Raw genomic sequence first — 14,211 nt, forward strand, 5'->3', positions numbered from 1 at the left:
ATGGTAATAGGAACAGACAGTTTCTGAGGAACAAATTAGGTTTTGATTTTGGAATAGCATGGGTGAATGTGGTCCACTGTTCACAGGTAGCTTCTAGTAGCTTAAAGTGTAAACATTGACTGGGTTTAAACACTTTTGTAAGTCAGAATTTACGTGTAAAATTTGCCTTCAGCTTCCATATGGAAAGTGAAAGTAGTTCACAGTCATTAAAAAAAATAGTGAAGAAACAAAAGAAAGTTGATTTTAAAATCCAGTAAGGGAGTTAGATCAGCCTTCAATCAGTCAATTAACTTTTAAAAATATGAATCATATAAAGAAACAAAAACTTTAAAATGTGCAGTTAAAAGCCATGACAGGCTTAAAAAACCCAAACAGGTAAGAGGAAAGATGGAGACCTGACTCCCTGACCTTTCCTACCAGGAATTGCAACTTCCAGGAATTTCCAGAAAGTTGTTTTAGGTCGTTCCAAGCTGCTCCGATTCAATCTAGGGATCCGGCTGCCAAGGAATCAGATTAGGCAGCAAAATCAGCTGTTGTCAGCAGGAGAAGCAAATCCCTCCACCGTTCAGCATCCCCCTTGGAAGAGGAACCCTGACTGAATTTAAACACTTTTGTAAATCAGAATTTCCTTAACTGTGGTCTGTTGAAAAATATATCTGAGTTTATACAATATACTAAACTTGAGCCAAGGAAATGCTATAATGATAATGTAGAGTTGTCAATTTATATAAACCCAGCCAGTGAGTTATATATGTTACCCAGCCAGTAACATAATGCATATGTTACTGACATAATAGCAAATTCTTCATGCTATCACAGAATTTATGGAGTCACTAATTCAAATAACTGGATATTATATCATTTAAATATTGTACAAGGATAGTTTGAATATGTGCTATCAATACTTATAATTAATTTCATAACTAATGTGTATGTTACAATATTAGGTGAGAATATTAAATATGTTTCACTATGTTCCTTGCATTAAAAAGTTGTCTTTTGTGATCCAAAATTGCCTGTGCATCTTTTTATTTTACAGCTACCGATATTCTCATTGATGACCATTGCGTGATAAAGCTTCTGAAAGGGCTATGCTTGAAATATCTTGGCAAGGTATCGGAAGCAGAAGATCACTTTACTTATATTCATTTCAAGTAAGTTTCTAAACTGGAAGATACTAATGAACACTAAAACAGGAACGGCTGCATTAAATTATCACAGCTTTCAACCAGAGTCTCTTCATGTCAGTTAATAATCTATGTATTTATATAGATATAATCTATATTTGTATAAGTTTTAACTGGTTTACAGATAAAATCAGGAGATGGGTTTTAGGAGAATATAAATTACTGTGGAAAGAATGTTGGTCATTTCCTGAGATGATTTATCTGGTAACTCGGTAGCTCCATCAGTCTGGGATAGTAGCTATCAGGGTAAAAAAAAAAGCTTAGTTTTAAAATAGCTAAAATGGCTTAAGCAAGTCATTATGTGACCAGACCTAATTTTATAATAATTTTGACTGCAGTTGTTAAGCAGTAAACAGTTAAACAAGTCACATACTCATTAAGTGAATCACATGGTTGTTAAGTGGATCAGCACACAGAAGTATTACCTAACTGGGTAATGAAATGTCTGCAACAAAGTAACCAAACTCAAAAAGCATCCATGACTCCATGTTTTAAGTTTTTCTCCACTTTCAATAGATCCATGCCGGTAAAAATGGTATCTAGGATGAATTTATCTTTCTTTCAACATTTAATAGGAAGACATATGATTATGCTGCATTATTTTAGCAAGGAGCCTATTCTATCCTGCACATTGAGGAGTTTTAAATGTTAAAAACCAGAAACATTACAAATATTTTTAATTTTAATATAACACGGGAAAGCATATGCTTAAAATGGACAGTTAAAAAAGGTAGATTTTATCCGATGCATCCATTTGTTTTTGTAGATATTACAAATGTTATGTTAAAGTGGAGATATTAGAGTGATTGCAAGAATAACTACAATGGACTTCTGGATGAAAGTGTACATAATCTGCTAACCTAAAATGCATGGAAACAACCTAAAATGCATGAATTTCCTCTTGTCAGAGTTCCTCTCTGAGTAACTTCACTTATTCTCGTCTGTAAAACTATTGTTATTCATTTCATGTACCTTGCCATTTCTCTCTTTTAAGTGAAAAGAAGATCAAGTATGATCATTACTTAATTCCAAATGCGCTGCTTGAACTTGCTTTATTATATCTGGATCAAGGTAAAATAGAAGAAGCAATTAAGATCCTGGAAAGAGCAAAGTAAGTTTGTTGAAGTATATTTTTTCATTATTAGTAGTAGATAAGGTGATGGGAAGAGTTAAAGTGGGTTTGTTGAAAAATTCTTAGAGGGGCTCCAATAACATATAGCTCTATCTTAACATGTAGGTTGCTTATTTTCAATCATTTTGGTATACAAACATTGAAAATATACAATTTACTTCAGTGATGGTTGAAGCATACATTTTTTATCTATTTATAAATTATACCCAAACTTATGTTTGTTTTTTAATCAAAGTTGTTAGACTTTGAGCAAATTGTGAATGTTTATGCTTGTGTGTGATATTGGCCTCATCTAGACAATTTGCAGTATAATTTTTTTTTTAAGGAGCATTTACGTTATGTATGTTGATCTCATAACTGAACAACTGAAGTATCTGTTCTTATTGGCAGAATCTCTGTTACAACTAGTTACAATTAGTTATAGAAATATTTTGCTGCAATCCAAAGAATGTTTACTTAATGATCCCAGTGTGTTCAATGGAACATGCTCCTAACTCTTACTATTATTTAAGACTGCAAATAGGATAGTCTAACAACAAAATCAAACTAGTTTAGCTACAATAATATTAAATTTACCTAATACAGTAGGCAGCAAGCCCACTTGATAATGGCAGATGATTTTTATATCTAAACAAATAAAGTTCAAGAAAGTATAAATAAATTTCAAACATGTTTATCTTACCTAATGTTTCTGAACTCTTGATACACCTCACAGGCAATATCAAAAATATAATAGTGAGAGACCCAGCCAGGAAAATGCAAAAAAGCTGAGGTATGGGAGAGTAATTCTAGGGGGCTACCATGTGGTTGTCATGGTGGTTGTCAACTCTTAGGCCACTCCAGATCCCTCACCAAAGACGGCAGATTGAAGATCCTAGCCGTTAGCTTGGGGAAATGTGCCACCATCCAGAGTTAGGCTGAACAGCTCTGGTAGGGACTGCACTGTGTACTTCCAAAACAGACTCTGTAAATATTGCTCTATTAAGTATAGATGATGATAAATGCTGTAGGTATGAACCTATCACAAATATCTGTTTGTTTTAGGCAAAATTACAAGAATTATTCCATGGAAACAAGGACACACTTCAGAATTCAAGCTGCTTTGCATCAAGCCAGATCTTTCCCAGATGATGATGATCATTCTATAGCAACTGTGGTTTTGTAATGTTATTGTTTTTTTAAATCAGTAGTTCATTTGTTGTACAAATCTTCACAGATGGATATTACCGGCAATATTTTAAAATGTTTTCCATGTTCACATTCAGCACAAATGTTTTTAATTTTAAAAATCCTGAGGAATCAACACTAAAAAGCAGTATTTCTTTAATTACCCTTGTATGCCATTTTCAGCTAGTTATAAGCATTTTGAAATATAGCTGTCAGAGAATAATACAACATAAACTAGTAGAAGTTTGAAGACTTTCTGCTCACACCTTGATCAGATTCAGATGGCTGTTAATTTTTAAAAGTACTAATTAAATGGATCTTGTTTTCTTGATAATAAAATAACTGTTAAATTGCTTATTTAAATAGAACAATGTGTAGTCCTACAAGCTTGCTTATCACAATTAAATAGTTGAAAAAAGTAGAACCTCCCTCCCACTTTTCAGCTGTTCTTTAATACAAGGGCCCCCAAACCTGGCAACTTTAAGACTTGTGGACTTCAACTCCCAGAATTCCCCAATCAACCATGCTTTAATTAATATGTAAGTTGTCCTGATGTGGCAAAAAAATCAAGCTGTGTAATATTGTTTTGCCAGTTTGACCAGTTACTAAGAATTTTAGGATAAATATTATTAGAATAATTGAAGAACTAGAGCAAACAATCCTGAACCAGTTTCTGGAACAAAACCCAAGTTTAAAGTATTTGAAAAGAATTAAATTATTAAAACTTTTAATATGCTATTACTTCATTTGTTGTTGTTGTTAATTGCGAAGTCATGTCCGACCCATCGCGACCCCATGGACAACGTTCCTCCAGGTCTTCCTGTCCTCTACCATCTTCTGGAGTCCATTTAAGTTCACACCTACTGCTTCAGTGACTCCATCCAGCCATCTCATTCTCTGTCGTCCCCTTCTTCTATTGCCCTCAATCTTTCCCAGCATTAGGCCCTTCTCCAGTGAGTCCTTCCTTCTCATTAGGTGGCCAAAGTATTTGAGTTTCAACTTCAGGATCTGGCCTTCTAAAGAGCAGTTGGGGTTGATCTCTTCTAGGACTGACCGGTTTGAACGCCTTGCAGTCCAAGGGACTCGCAGGAGTCTTCTCCAGCACCATAGTTCGAAGGCCTCAATTCTTTTGTGCTCAGCCTTTCTTATATTACTTCATAGTCCGTAGTAAAAAATTGATATTGGAGATGACCAGGCTGAGCCCGACGAGGGGGCCAAACACATCATAAGTCACAAGTCCCTGCGCGCCTGCAAGAGATCTAAGGGCAGCCTACCTTGAATGTCTCTCTTATCTCCCGCTCGTTTCCCTTGATGGTTAGTTGGTCAGATTCTTGTAGAGAGCTTAAGCTTGCAATAAATTTTTATACTCATTTGAACTGCCTGAATCTCCTGATTTCCCCCGGTGCTTGACATTAATTCAACTTAGGAAAATTATTTCACAAAATATTTTATACAAGATAGCATTTTAAACTGGAACATGTATAGATTCGGCTGCTGACTCTCAATCAGTGGGATATCACAGGTGAGCAACAGAGTAAGTCACTGAAACTTTAATTAGTTTTAAAACTATATGGTAAATACGGATAATCTTCAACTTACTACCATTCATTTAGTGACCATCCAAAGTTACAACAGCACTGAAAAGTGACTTACAACCAGCCCTCACACATATATTGTCACAGTATCTCTATGGTCACATGATCAAAATTCAGGCACTTGGCAATCACCTTGTATTTATGATGGTTGCAGCGTCCTGGAGCCACGCAATCACAATTTGCGACCTTCCCTGCTGGTTTTTGACACACAAAATTACTAGGGGAAGCCAGTTTTACTTAAAGCCCATGTGATTCACTGAACTACAGTGATTTGCTAACAACTGTGGCAAAAATGACTGTAAAATTGGGCAAGGCTCACTTAACAACTGTGGTTGGAGGACTACCTGCATAATAACAGAATGTCTGCAAATTTTACCAAAAGATCTTTTTGATTCATCCCTGATGGGATCAGTTTCTTTGAGTGGGAATCCTGGTCTACATTAATCAGAGCCTCAAAGTAAAAGACTATAGACAATACAGTATTGTATCTTATTTGTGTTCTGCACTTATTCTCTGACTGGAAAGTTCTTGAGAAATTGTTAATTTCTTCTCCGGTTAAATTAATACCATATACTTCAGCATTTTGCACACTTAACTGAATTAATTTCACAAATTCAGTTTGTACCTTTGCTGGTATATTACATGAAACAAATGTGTCTGTACCATCTTTCAATTTTTGCAGAAACCTGAAATGATAATATGTGATTTATTCTTTCAATATGCAATTAATTAAACATCCTGTGACAGGATACTGGGTTAGATAGACCTTTTGTCTGGATTTAAACCAGAGAATCTTTTCCCACAAAGTAGAAATTGTTTAATATTCTCCAGTTTTAAAAAATGCAAGTTTGAGTAAGAAATTGCAAACTTTACTGGAGCAAATGCAATACACATACAGTAATTGTTTATACCAGATGTGAAATATGTGCATAGTAGAGAGAGACAAAGCCAGTTCTTGTGCTTTTGGCTGGAATATTATTTTTGTGGCTCTTGAAATTTGTAGCATGTCATTTTGTTCAGTAATTGACTGTTTTTCCAAAATACCCTTTTTATTTAGTGGCCATCCTACAGTAAAGTTAAAAATCTGGCATCTTTTTTTTTTTAATCTGTGAGAATTGGTGCTTATATTTATTTCCCAATATGGATGCTTAGGCTATAATCATAGATCTGTTAGTTGTATTTAGAATGACAAGTAATAATTTTGATAAATTAGACTCATACTGTAAGCTGACCTTTGATAGGTTCTATTGAAATAGGTACATATCAGGATTTAAGCAAATAACCAACATTATAGACATTTCCAACGTAATTTAGGAAACATGTTTAGAGATTCACCTATAGAAATTTGTGCTGTAACATTTAGAAGTAAATCAAATGTTTACTTTTGATTTAGTAAATTTAAAAAAAAATGATCACAAAGTTATGGCACATAGTGCACCCACTAAATTAGAAAACTATATTGAGCAACATTCAGGCAGTTGGGCAAAATCCAATGTTATATAAAGTGTCTATGTAACGGTAGTTTCTTTTGCTCTTCATACATAACTCCTAACTCCTCCAGAGCATGTCCTTAAATTAGGAAGCAAATAATAATTTACAGAGAAATAACAATTATTGTCCCAGTTGAAATACATTATTAGGTAAATGACTTCATTCTAGTTATAATTTCTAATAGATTTGACATAGTTTTAAGTACCTCTGGTATTGTGCTTGATTTTTCCTTCTAAGTATTACTGAGAAATGTCATGTACCAATTGACCAAATTGTTTGTGTAATTTGTAGAGAAAAGTACATGGTGATTTTAAGGCACACAACCTGCTTCTAAATGTAAGTATTGCTCCTTTGTAGCAGTGCACAAATATGCTTTGATGATTATAACCATGTATTTGGAATGATAAATTAAAAAGGCTGAATTTTTCTTCCACCAGTAATCAAGGCCCTGGTGCTGAATCTGGGGTGTGCCTGTGCGCGCATGCGCACGCACACACACACACACACACACACACAAATCACCCTTGCTTACCTCATAATTGTATTTGAAAATAAAGTTTTCAGAATAAATTTTAAGTTCTCAAAGAAGCCTGATGAGAGTTCATAGAGTAGTGTGTCTTTTCTGTCAAAAGCCACAGGAATTTATGATGATGAAAGTTCTGTGGCTCTTGGTTTAATAGTGATCAACCAGGAATGGAGTCTGGGTTGGAAGAGACCGTGGATTGACATACAATTCTGATATGCCAAGATCAAAGGGCAGGATTTTTGCCGGTCTTGGAACTGTCACAGTTAATTTCCTTTGTAAGGCTAACAGTCAAACATGCAAAAGAAGGCTGCTATTCTCAATGTGCACATACTAGGAAGACATAAGTGGCAATTTGTCCACTAGATGTCTGCTCCTACAAGAAAGGCTATCACAAAGGGGGAATTAAACAGACAGTCAACACAAAAGATTTAACAATTACAGAGTAAATTATTTGGGCTACTTAACATATAACATGTGATGGAATTATATGAGTCTTCCTCACATGCCTGACTGCAGCATAATAGCTTGCTGAGCAACTGATCAGAAAAGGACTAAGCAGGCATTGTACAAATGTCTGCATCCATAACTCTGATTTGAGTCTTAAAGAAAGTTTCTGAACAAGCCATTTAACTTTTGCACTAAGAAAGCTCTATGGTAACTGGCTCTTTCAATAAAAGGTGGCCTAACAACCATAGAGACACACTCTCCCCCACCGCCAAGCACACATCAGGATACTGGACTGTAGATTGGGGATTCTACAAAAATATGGTCTATTGGAAAGTTGGCAGTGATGGCAGCAATAAATCAGCAAGTGGGAGGCAAGGAAGGAGAGGTTATGAGCACCCTCTGCAAGCTACACCAGAGTCTGGGGGGAGAAGGGGCGTTGTCTTACCTGAACGCCTTTTCTCAGCAGGATGATGTAGAGTCCAAATGGATGGGTTCTATGACGGCCTTCCTGCCTGGCAGACTGCGTAAAAACTTCGGCCACACCCCTTCCTTTGGGCGTGACCCCAGTTTTGACTTAGGCGAGAAACTTTGTTGGAATTAACATTGCAGCTCTTTATTATATCATTATTACATCCCTGCCTAGACCTATCCTCTGGGTGGGCTTGGACTCTACATCATCCTGCTGAGAAAAGGCGTTCAGGTAAGACAACGCCCCTTCTCCAGCAGGATGGCTGTAGAGTCCAAATGGATGGGACATACCAAAGCCCTCATGTCCCCCTGGGAGGGAATGTCTAGGCTACCGAACTCTGAGCAGATACGACTTGTTGAAGAACTCTTCTGCCAAAAGCCGCGTCTGCTGCTGCTAGGGAGTCTAAACGGTAATGTCGGATGAAAACCGAAGGTGAGGACCAGGTTGCGGCCCTGCAAATCTCTTCCACCGGAGCTTGCGTTAGCCACGCCGCAGATGTGGCTGAGCTCCGAGTTGAGTGGGCAGTCACCTGAGTGGGTGCTGGCAAATCCTGTGAGACGTATGCCTGTGCTATGCAGGCTCTGATCCACCTGCCTATGGTGGAAGGAGATACCTTCTTTCCCATAGTTGATGGTTGAAAGGACACAAATAATGCTTCAGTCTTTCGGAAAGCCGATGTGCGTTTCATGTAGAAACACAGCGCTCTCCGCACGTCTAGCTTGTGCCATCTGTGTTCTAGCCTATGTTTGGGTCTTGGACAGAAATCGGGAAGCGTAAGTTCCTGAGATCTGTGAAAGATGCTATTTACTTTCGGAATGAAGGTCGGGTCTGGTCTAAGAACGACCCTGTCTTTGAAAAAGGTACACAGATCCTTCCTTACTGACAGTGCTGCTAGTTCTGAAATCCTCCTTGCTGAAGTAATTGCCACAAGGAAAGCTACCTTCAGTGATAGGTGATGGAGTGAGCATGTTTCAAGAGGTTCGAAGGGTGCTGATGTCAGGGCTAGAAGGACCTTAGGCAGGTTCCAGGACGGGTACCTGTGTATGACTGGGGGCTTTGTGTTAGATGCCCCTTTTAAAAAGACACTAATCGCTGGATGTTGTGCTAGGGAAGTTAAGTTGTCGCAGGAGAGTACAGTTGAGAGGGCCGCTATCTGTCTGCGGATAGTATTGACTGACAGGCCCTTATTAAGACCCTCCAATAGGTAATCTAGGATATTAGGGATAGATACTGCGGTCGGGTCTAGGTGAAGCGAAGCGCACCACCTACAAAATCCCTTCCATGTAGCGTCGTAAATCCTATTAGTGGACGCTCTTCGTGATGCCTGTATGATCGATATCACCCCTGCCGAATAAGATTGTTTTGTTAAGCTTTGCCGCTCAAATGCCAAGCGGCTAGATGTAGCCACTGGGGATCTGGGTGTACAAGCTTGCCCTGACTGAGTTTTACCCTGTCCGGGGGAATACTCCACGGAGGTGATATCGAAAGGTCCACGAGGTCGGCAAACCACGGGCGCCGTGGCCAGTGAGGGGCAATGCAGACCATCTCTGCGCCCTCCAGGATCTTCTTGCGTATGGTCGCCGGTATTAATGGCAGCGGTGGGAAGGCGTACAGGAGTTGCGCCGGCCACCGGCACCTGAGAGCATCCGTTCCCTCCGATCCCGGGGACGGGAATCTGGAGAAGAACCTGGGGAGTTGTGTGTTCTTGTGGTTGGCAAATAGATCTAGGTGCGGTTGTCCGAACCTCCAGGAGATCTCCTCAAAGAGAACCAGGTCCAGACGCCATTCCGACTGGTCCACCTTGGCTCTGCTCAGGGAGTCTGCCTGGGTGTTTGTCTCCCCTGAGATGTGTTCCGCTCTGATGGAACTCACATTGGTTTCTGCCCACCGAGCCAGAGCCACTGCTTCCTTCATTAGTTCCGCTGATCTCGTTCCTCCCTCCTTGTTTACATGTGCCTTGGCTGCTACATTGTCTGTTAGCACGAGGACGTGCCTCCTCGTTACTAGGTGAGAAAAATGACGGAGGGCCAGGTGTATGGCCCGGAGCTCCAGCCAGTTGATGCTGTGTGACAGGTCCTTCTGTCCCCACTGGCCCTGTGCTATCTGGGTTCCCAAGTGGGCTCCCCATCCGAACAGGCTCGCGTCTGTCGTGAGTGTGACCCTGTTCGGTTCCCTGAATATGCTCCCCTTGAGTGTCGTGGGGGATAGCCACCATTTTAGTGATTTCCTCACCTGTGCTGGTACCAGCACTCTCCTGTTGGAGGTGCTGAGGTTCCTCCTCTGGTAGGGTAGGAGGAACCACTGCAACTCCCTCGAGTGGAGCCTTGCCCATGGGATGATGCCCATGCAAGATATCATCTTCCCCAGGAGCTTCGAGAATTGTAGCAAGGGCACTCTCCTGATCTTTTGAATTTGGTGAATTAACTTGGATATGCTGATCAGTCGCTCCTGGGAAAGGTATACCCTGCACTGTGACGTGTCTATCACCGCGCCCAGGTGTTGCAGTCTCCTTGAGGGAATGAGGTGGCTCTTGTTTAGATTGACCGAGAATCCGTGTCCCTGGAGGGTTCGGATTGTGGTCTCGAGATCTGCCCTTGCTTGTTCCCGAGATCTGGACTGAATCAAGATGTCGTCCAGATAAAACTGAACGCGAACCGGGATCAACCTGAGATGGGCCGCTATTACAGCTAGGATCTTGGTGAATACCCTTGGTGCTGATGATAGTCCGAAGGGTAATGCCCTGTATTGGTAATGCCGACCCGCGTAGGTAAATCTGAGGAATTTCCGATAGCTGGGATGGATGGGGATGTGTAGGTACGCCTCTGTGAGATCTATTGAGGATAATAGGTCGTCTTCCCTGACGCTGGCTAGGATGGATTTCAAGGAGTGCATCTTGAACCTCCTGTACTTTATGAAATAGTTCAGGCCCTTCAGGTCCAAGATTGCTCTCCACCCTCCTGATGTCTTTGGGATAACGAAGAGGATAGAATAAAATCCTCTTCCCTCCTCTTCCTTTGGTACCCTCTCTATGGCCTGAATTGACAGGAGGTGGGCTATGGCCGAAGTTATCAGCCTCGTCTTGTGTACTCTTCTGGAGATGGGACATCTGATGAACCGGTTTGGTGGGGGAGAACAGAAATCTAAGGTCAGGCCATGCCTGATCGTTTCCAGAACCCAGGCGTCGGTCGTGGTCTGCTCCCAGACCTCGATGAAATTTCCTAACCGACCCCCAATGGGAGTATCCTGTTTGGCGTCACTTGGTACGCTTAAAGGATCTGCCTCCCGCTCCCCTATATGGGCGTCTGGACTGGAACTGGCCCCTGGCTCCCGGGCTTTGGCGATCCTGGGTTCGATCCTGCCTCGGGTAGAAGGATCGTGAGCCTCTGGGCCAGTCCCAGGATTGCCCTGATCGAAAGGGCTGTCTCCATTCCCAGGGGCTTCCTGGGCGGGAGCCCTGTCTCCGGAAGTCCTGACTGCCTCTCCTGTCTAACTTCTTTGATGGATGTACTAGGATTTTTTTCTTGTCTCTGCCTTCGCTGACATGTGGGTCCAGAATGGAACCAAATAGGGCTACTCCACTGTATTTGGACGTCGAGAGACGCCATTTGGACCTCAGGTCTGTCTTCCAATTTTTGAGCCACAGTAGCCTACGCGAGGCCACTGTGGCCGCAATGGATCTTGCCGCATACTTTGTTGCTTACAGTGAGGCGTCAGACACGAATTGGGAGGCCGCGAGGAGCTTGGCCAATGTTTGGTGTACTCTGACCTGGTCTGGAGGCACCGTGCCTTGCAGTTCCCTCAGCCACATGATACTGGCCCTCGCGAAGAATGATGATGAAGTGGCTGCTCTGGCCGCCCAGGCTGCAGCCATATGGGAACGCCGGAGGGAGTGTTCAAATTTCTTCTCCTCAGGTCTCAAGACCTCCGCCATGTCTCCTGGAATCGCGGAGGTAGAAAATAATGAAATCAAGGGGTTATCTACAGTAGGAACCTCTAACATGTTAGAGAAGGAGGGAGATAGGTTGAAAAGCTTTCTTTCCGCGCTGTTAGGTGCCGGTGGGCTTGCAAGTGAGGACCATTGTTCCTCCAGCGTGGTCATAAAGACCTCCGCGCATGGAATGTACTTATCTTGTGGAACCTTTTTGGCAAATAGAGGATTGGCCTCCTTGCTTGTTGAGGGCTTCTCATCCTGCACTGATGTTAGGTTGACTGTGGAAACTGCCTTTATCAGGAGTGATTTTAGGAGCGCTGGGTTAAAGAGGCCAGAGCTCGTCGTCTGCTCAGGTGTAGTCTCCTCGTCCTCCGAGAGGGGCATGTCTGACATGTCAAGGTCTACTGAGTCACCCTCTCCCAGTTGAGAGGAAGTTTCAGAGATGCTGGTAGGGGGTGGCCTAGCCCGTCCCTTACGGGGTGTGTGAAAGGCCACTTGCCCCTTAGAAGCCATGAACTGGGAGAATGCATCCTGCATGAATGCATGAAATTGTGCCAACCATATGTTCTCCTGCGCCTTGTCGCTGGGATGAGGCGCTGGAGTGTGGTCGGGTGAAGAAGCTGGTGAGGAGGGATTGGAGGAATCTAACTGTTCAGTTTCCCCAGGAGGAGACCAAGTCTTGAGCACTTCCTCGGCAGTAGGTTCTGTGCTGGGCGCCACCACTGGGACAGGGGAAACCAAGTTTGTCCCATTGGCATTGGTTCTCTGTGCCCTGCTAATTTGCCTTTCTAAAGCCAAATGTCTCCTCAAAGCCTCTCGCTCAGCCGTTTTAGACTGTCCCTTCTGAGAAAGGTGCTTTGTTTTAGCTTTCTTCTTCCCCCACCTCTGATTCAGAAGATCTGCGTTTTTGTTGTTGCTGTGGGGGGGACAATTGAGGGACCTGTGTGACTGAATACGAGACATTGTCTGCCATTGTGCCAGACACCCCGAGTAGGCAATGCCTGGAATGGGGGAATGAGGTACGCAGATCAGATGCAGATGCTTGGGGCTGTGCCCTCTTCTGCCTATACCAACAATGGCCGGACAGACAGGATTCTTTGGACAGAAGATCCTGCAAGGCAGTGACTAAAGGTCACTATAGGAACAGTTAGGAAAAAAAAATATTCCTCCTCACCTCCTCACCTAGTCCAGACAAAAGTGCAGTTTATATCTCTCTTTCCCCCGGTCTGTGGCTGTGGTAGCAGACCACGCTCAGAACTGATAGCAGTTCTCTTCCTTTTATTCCTCTTCCTTCCTCCTGCCCCAATGCCTTAATGTAAAGGGAAAAAAGAACGGCGGGCTAAACTGCTCGTTTAAAATGGCGAATGGGAGGAAGCCCCGCCTCCCAATAGTAGCCGGATGAGCCACGAGGCTCCAACAATGGCGGTCCTTAATAGCCAGCGGTAGGGTAATTAACCGGCTTGAGTGGCTCTTTTTGTCCTTAAGGGGCTGCGCCTCTCCGCTGGGGGAGAAAAAACGGCGCTGAGGCTCTGCCGGTCAGTTTGGGCGCGCCGCGCTTCTCGCGCCGCTCAGCTGATCAGCGGCTCCGTGGGCCGCCGGTTGTATTTCCCGCGCCGCTCAGCTGTTTGGCGCTGAGCGGCGCCTCAGCTCCTCCGCCGGACGGAGTGGCGTCCGTGCCACTCAGCTGCCCGGCGGGCCTGAAATCGGCGAGCGATCCGGGAAATGTCCGCGCCAAACAGCTGTTTGGCGGGTCGAGAATCCGCGGGAGACCCAGTGACCGGCCCGAGCCCCCCTGGCTAACCGCCCTGACGATCTTCTCACCACTCCGACGATCCTGGCTGGGAGTCCGTCGGTGTCCTATTCAGCTGCCAGAGATCCCTGCTTGCTAATGCAGAAAGAAAGGGGAGGAAAACTGGAAGAAGAGATTCTCTTTTTTTTTTTTTTTTTGATGAAATCTCTTTCTTTCCTAAGAGCTGCTTCTCGCACTTCTACCAGGCTACGAGACTGAGTCAAAACTGGGGTCACGCCCAAAGGAAGGGGTGTGGCCGAAGTTTTTACCCAGTCTGCCAGGCAGGAAGGCCGTCATAGAACCCATCCATTTGGACTCTACAGCCATCCTGCTGGAGAATAGGTTGTCTATGTTTCCCCACACACACCCAGTTGTAGAAATTAAGATGTACAAGGACAAAAATTCCCAGCAAATCAATACTATTCTCCTAGCATTTTAAACAAGGAATCACAGAAAGAAAACAATGAACATGAAAAA

The 14,211-nt window shown here is 42.8% G+C and overlaps 1 protein-coding gene across 3 annotated transcripts in view; it reads left to right on the plus strand.

Moving 5' to 3' along the window:
• TTC39A (tetratricopeptide repeat domain 39A) overlaps positions 1 to 4,217 on the plus strand; it is a 34,647-nt gene extending 30,430 nt beyond the window's left edge. For all 3 annotated transcript variants that reach the window (XM_039319888.1, XM_039319886.1, XM_039319887.1), the window contains 3 exons: positions 1,040 to 1,154; positions 2,182 to 2,298; positions 3,364 to 4,217. In XM_039319888.1, coding sequence (XP_039175822.1) covers positions 1,040 to 1,154; positions 2,182 to 2,298; positions 3,364 to 3,484 — 353 coding nt within the window. In that variant the 3' untranslated portion in view covers positions 3,485 to 4,217. The remainder of the gene's footprint in view (positions 1 to 1,039; positions 1,155 to 2,181; positions 2,299 to 3,363) is intronic.
• Positions 4,218 to 14,211: the final 9,994 nt, after the last annotated feature.

This window comes from Crotalus tigris, unplaced genomic scaffold (genome assembly GCF_016545835.1).
Source record: "Crotalus tigris isolate CLP2741 ecotype Arizona unplaced genomic scaffold, ASM1654583v1 scf7180000023617.9722795, whole genome shotgun sequence".
NCBI lineage: Eukaryota > Metazoa > Chordata > Lepidosauria > Squamata > Viperidae > Crotalus > Crotalus tigris.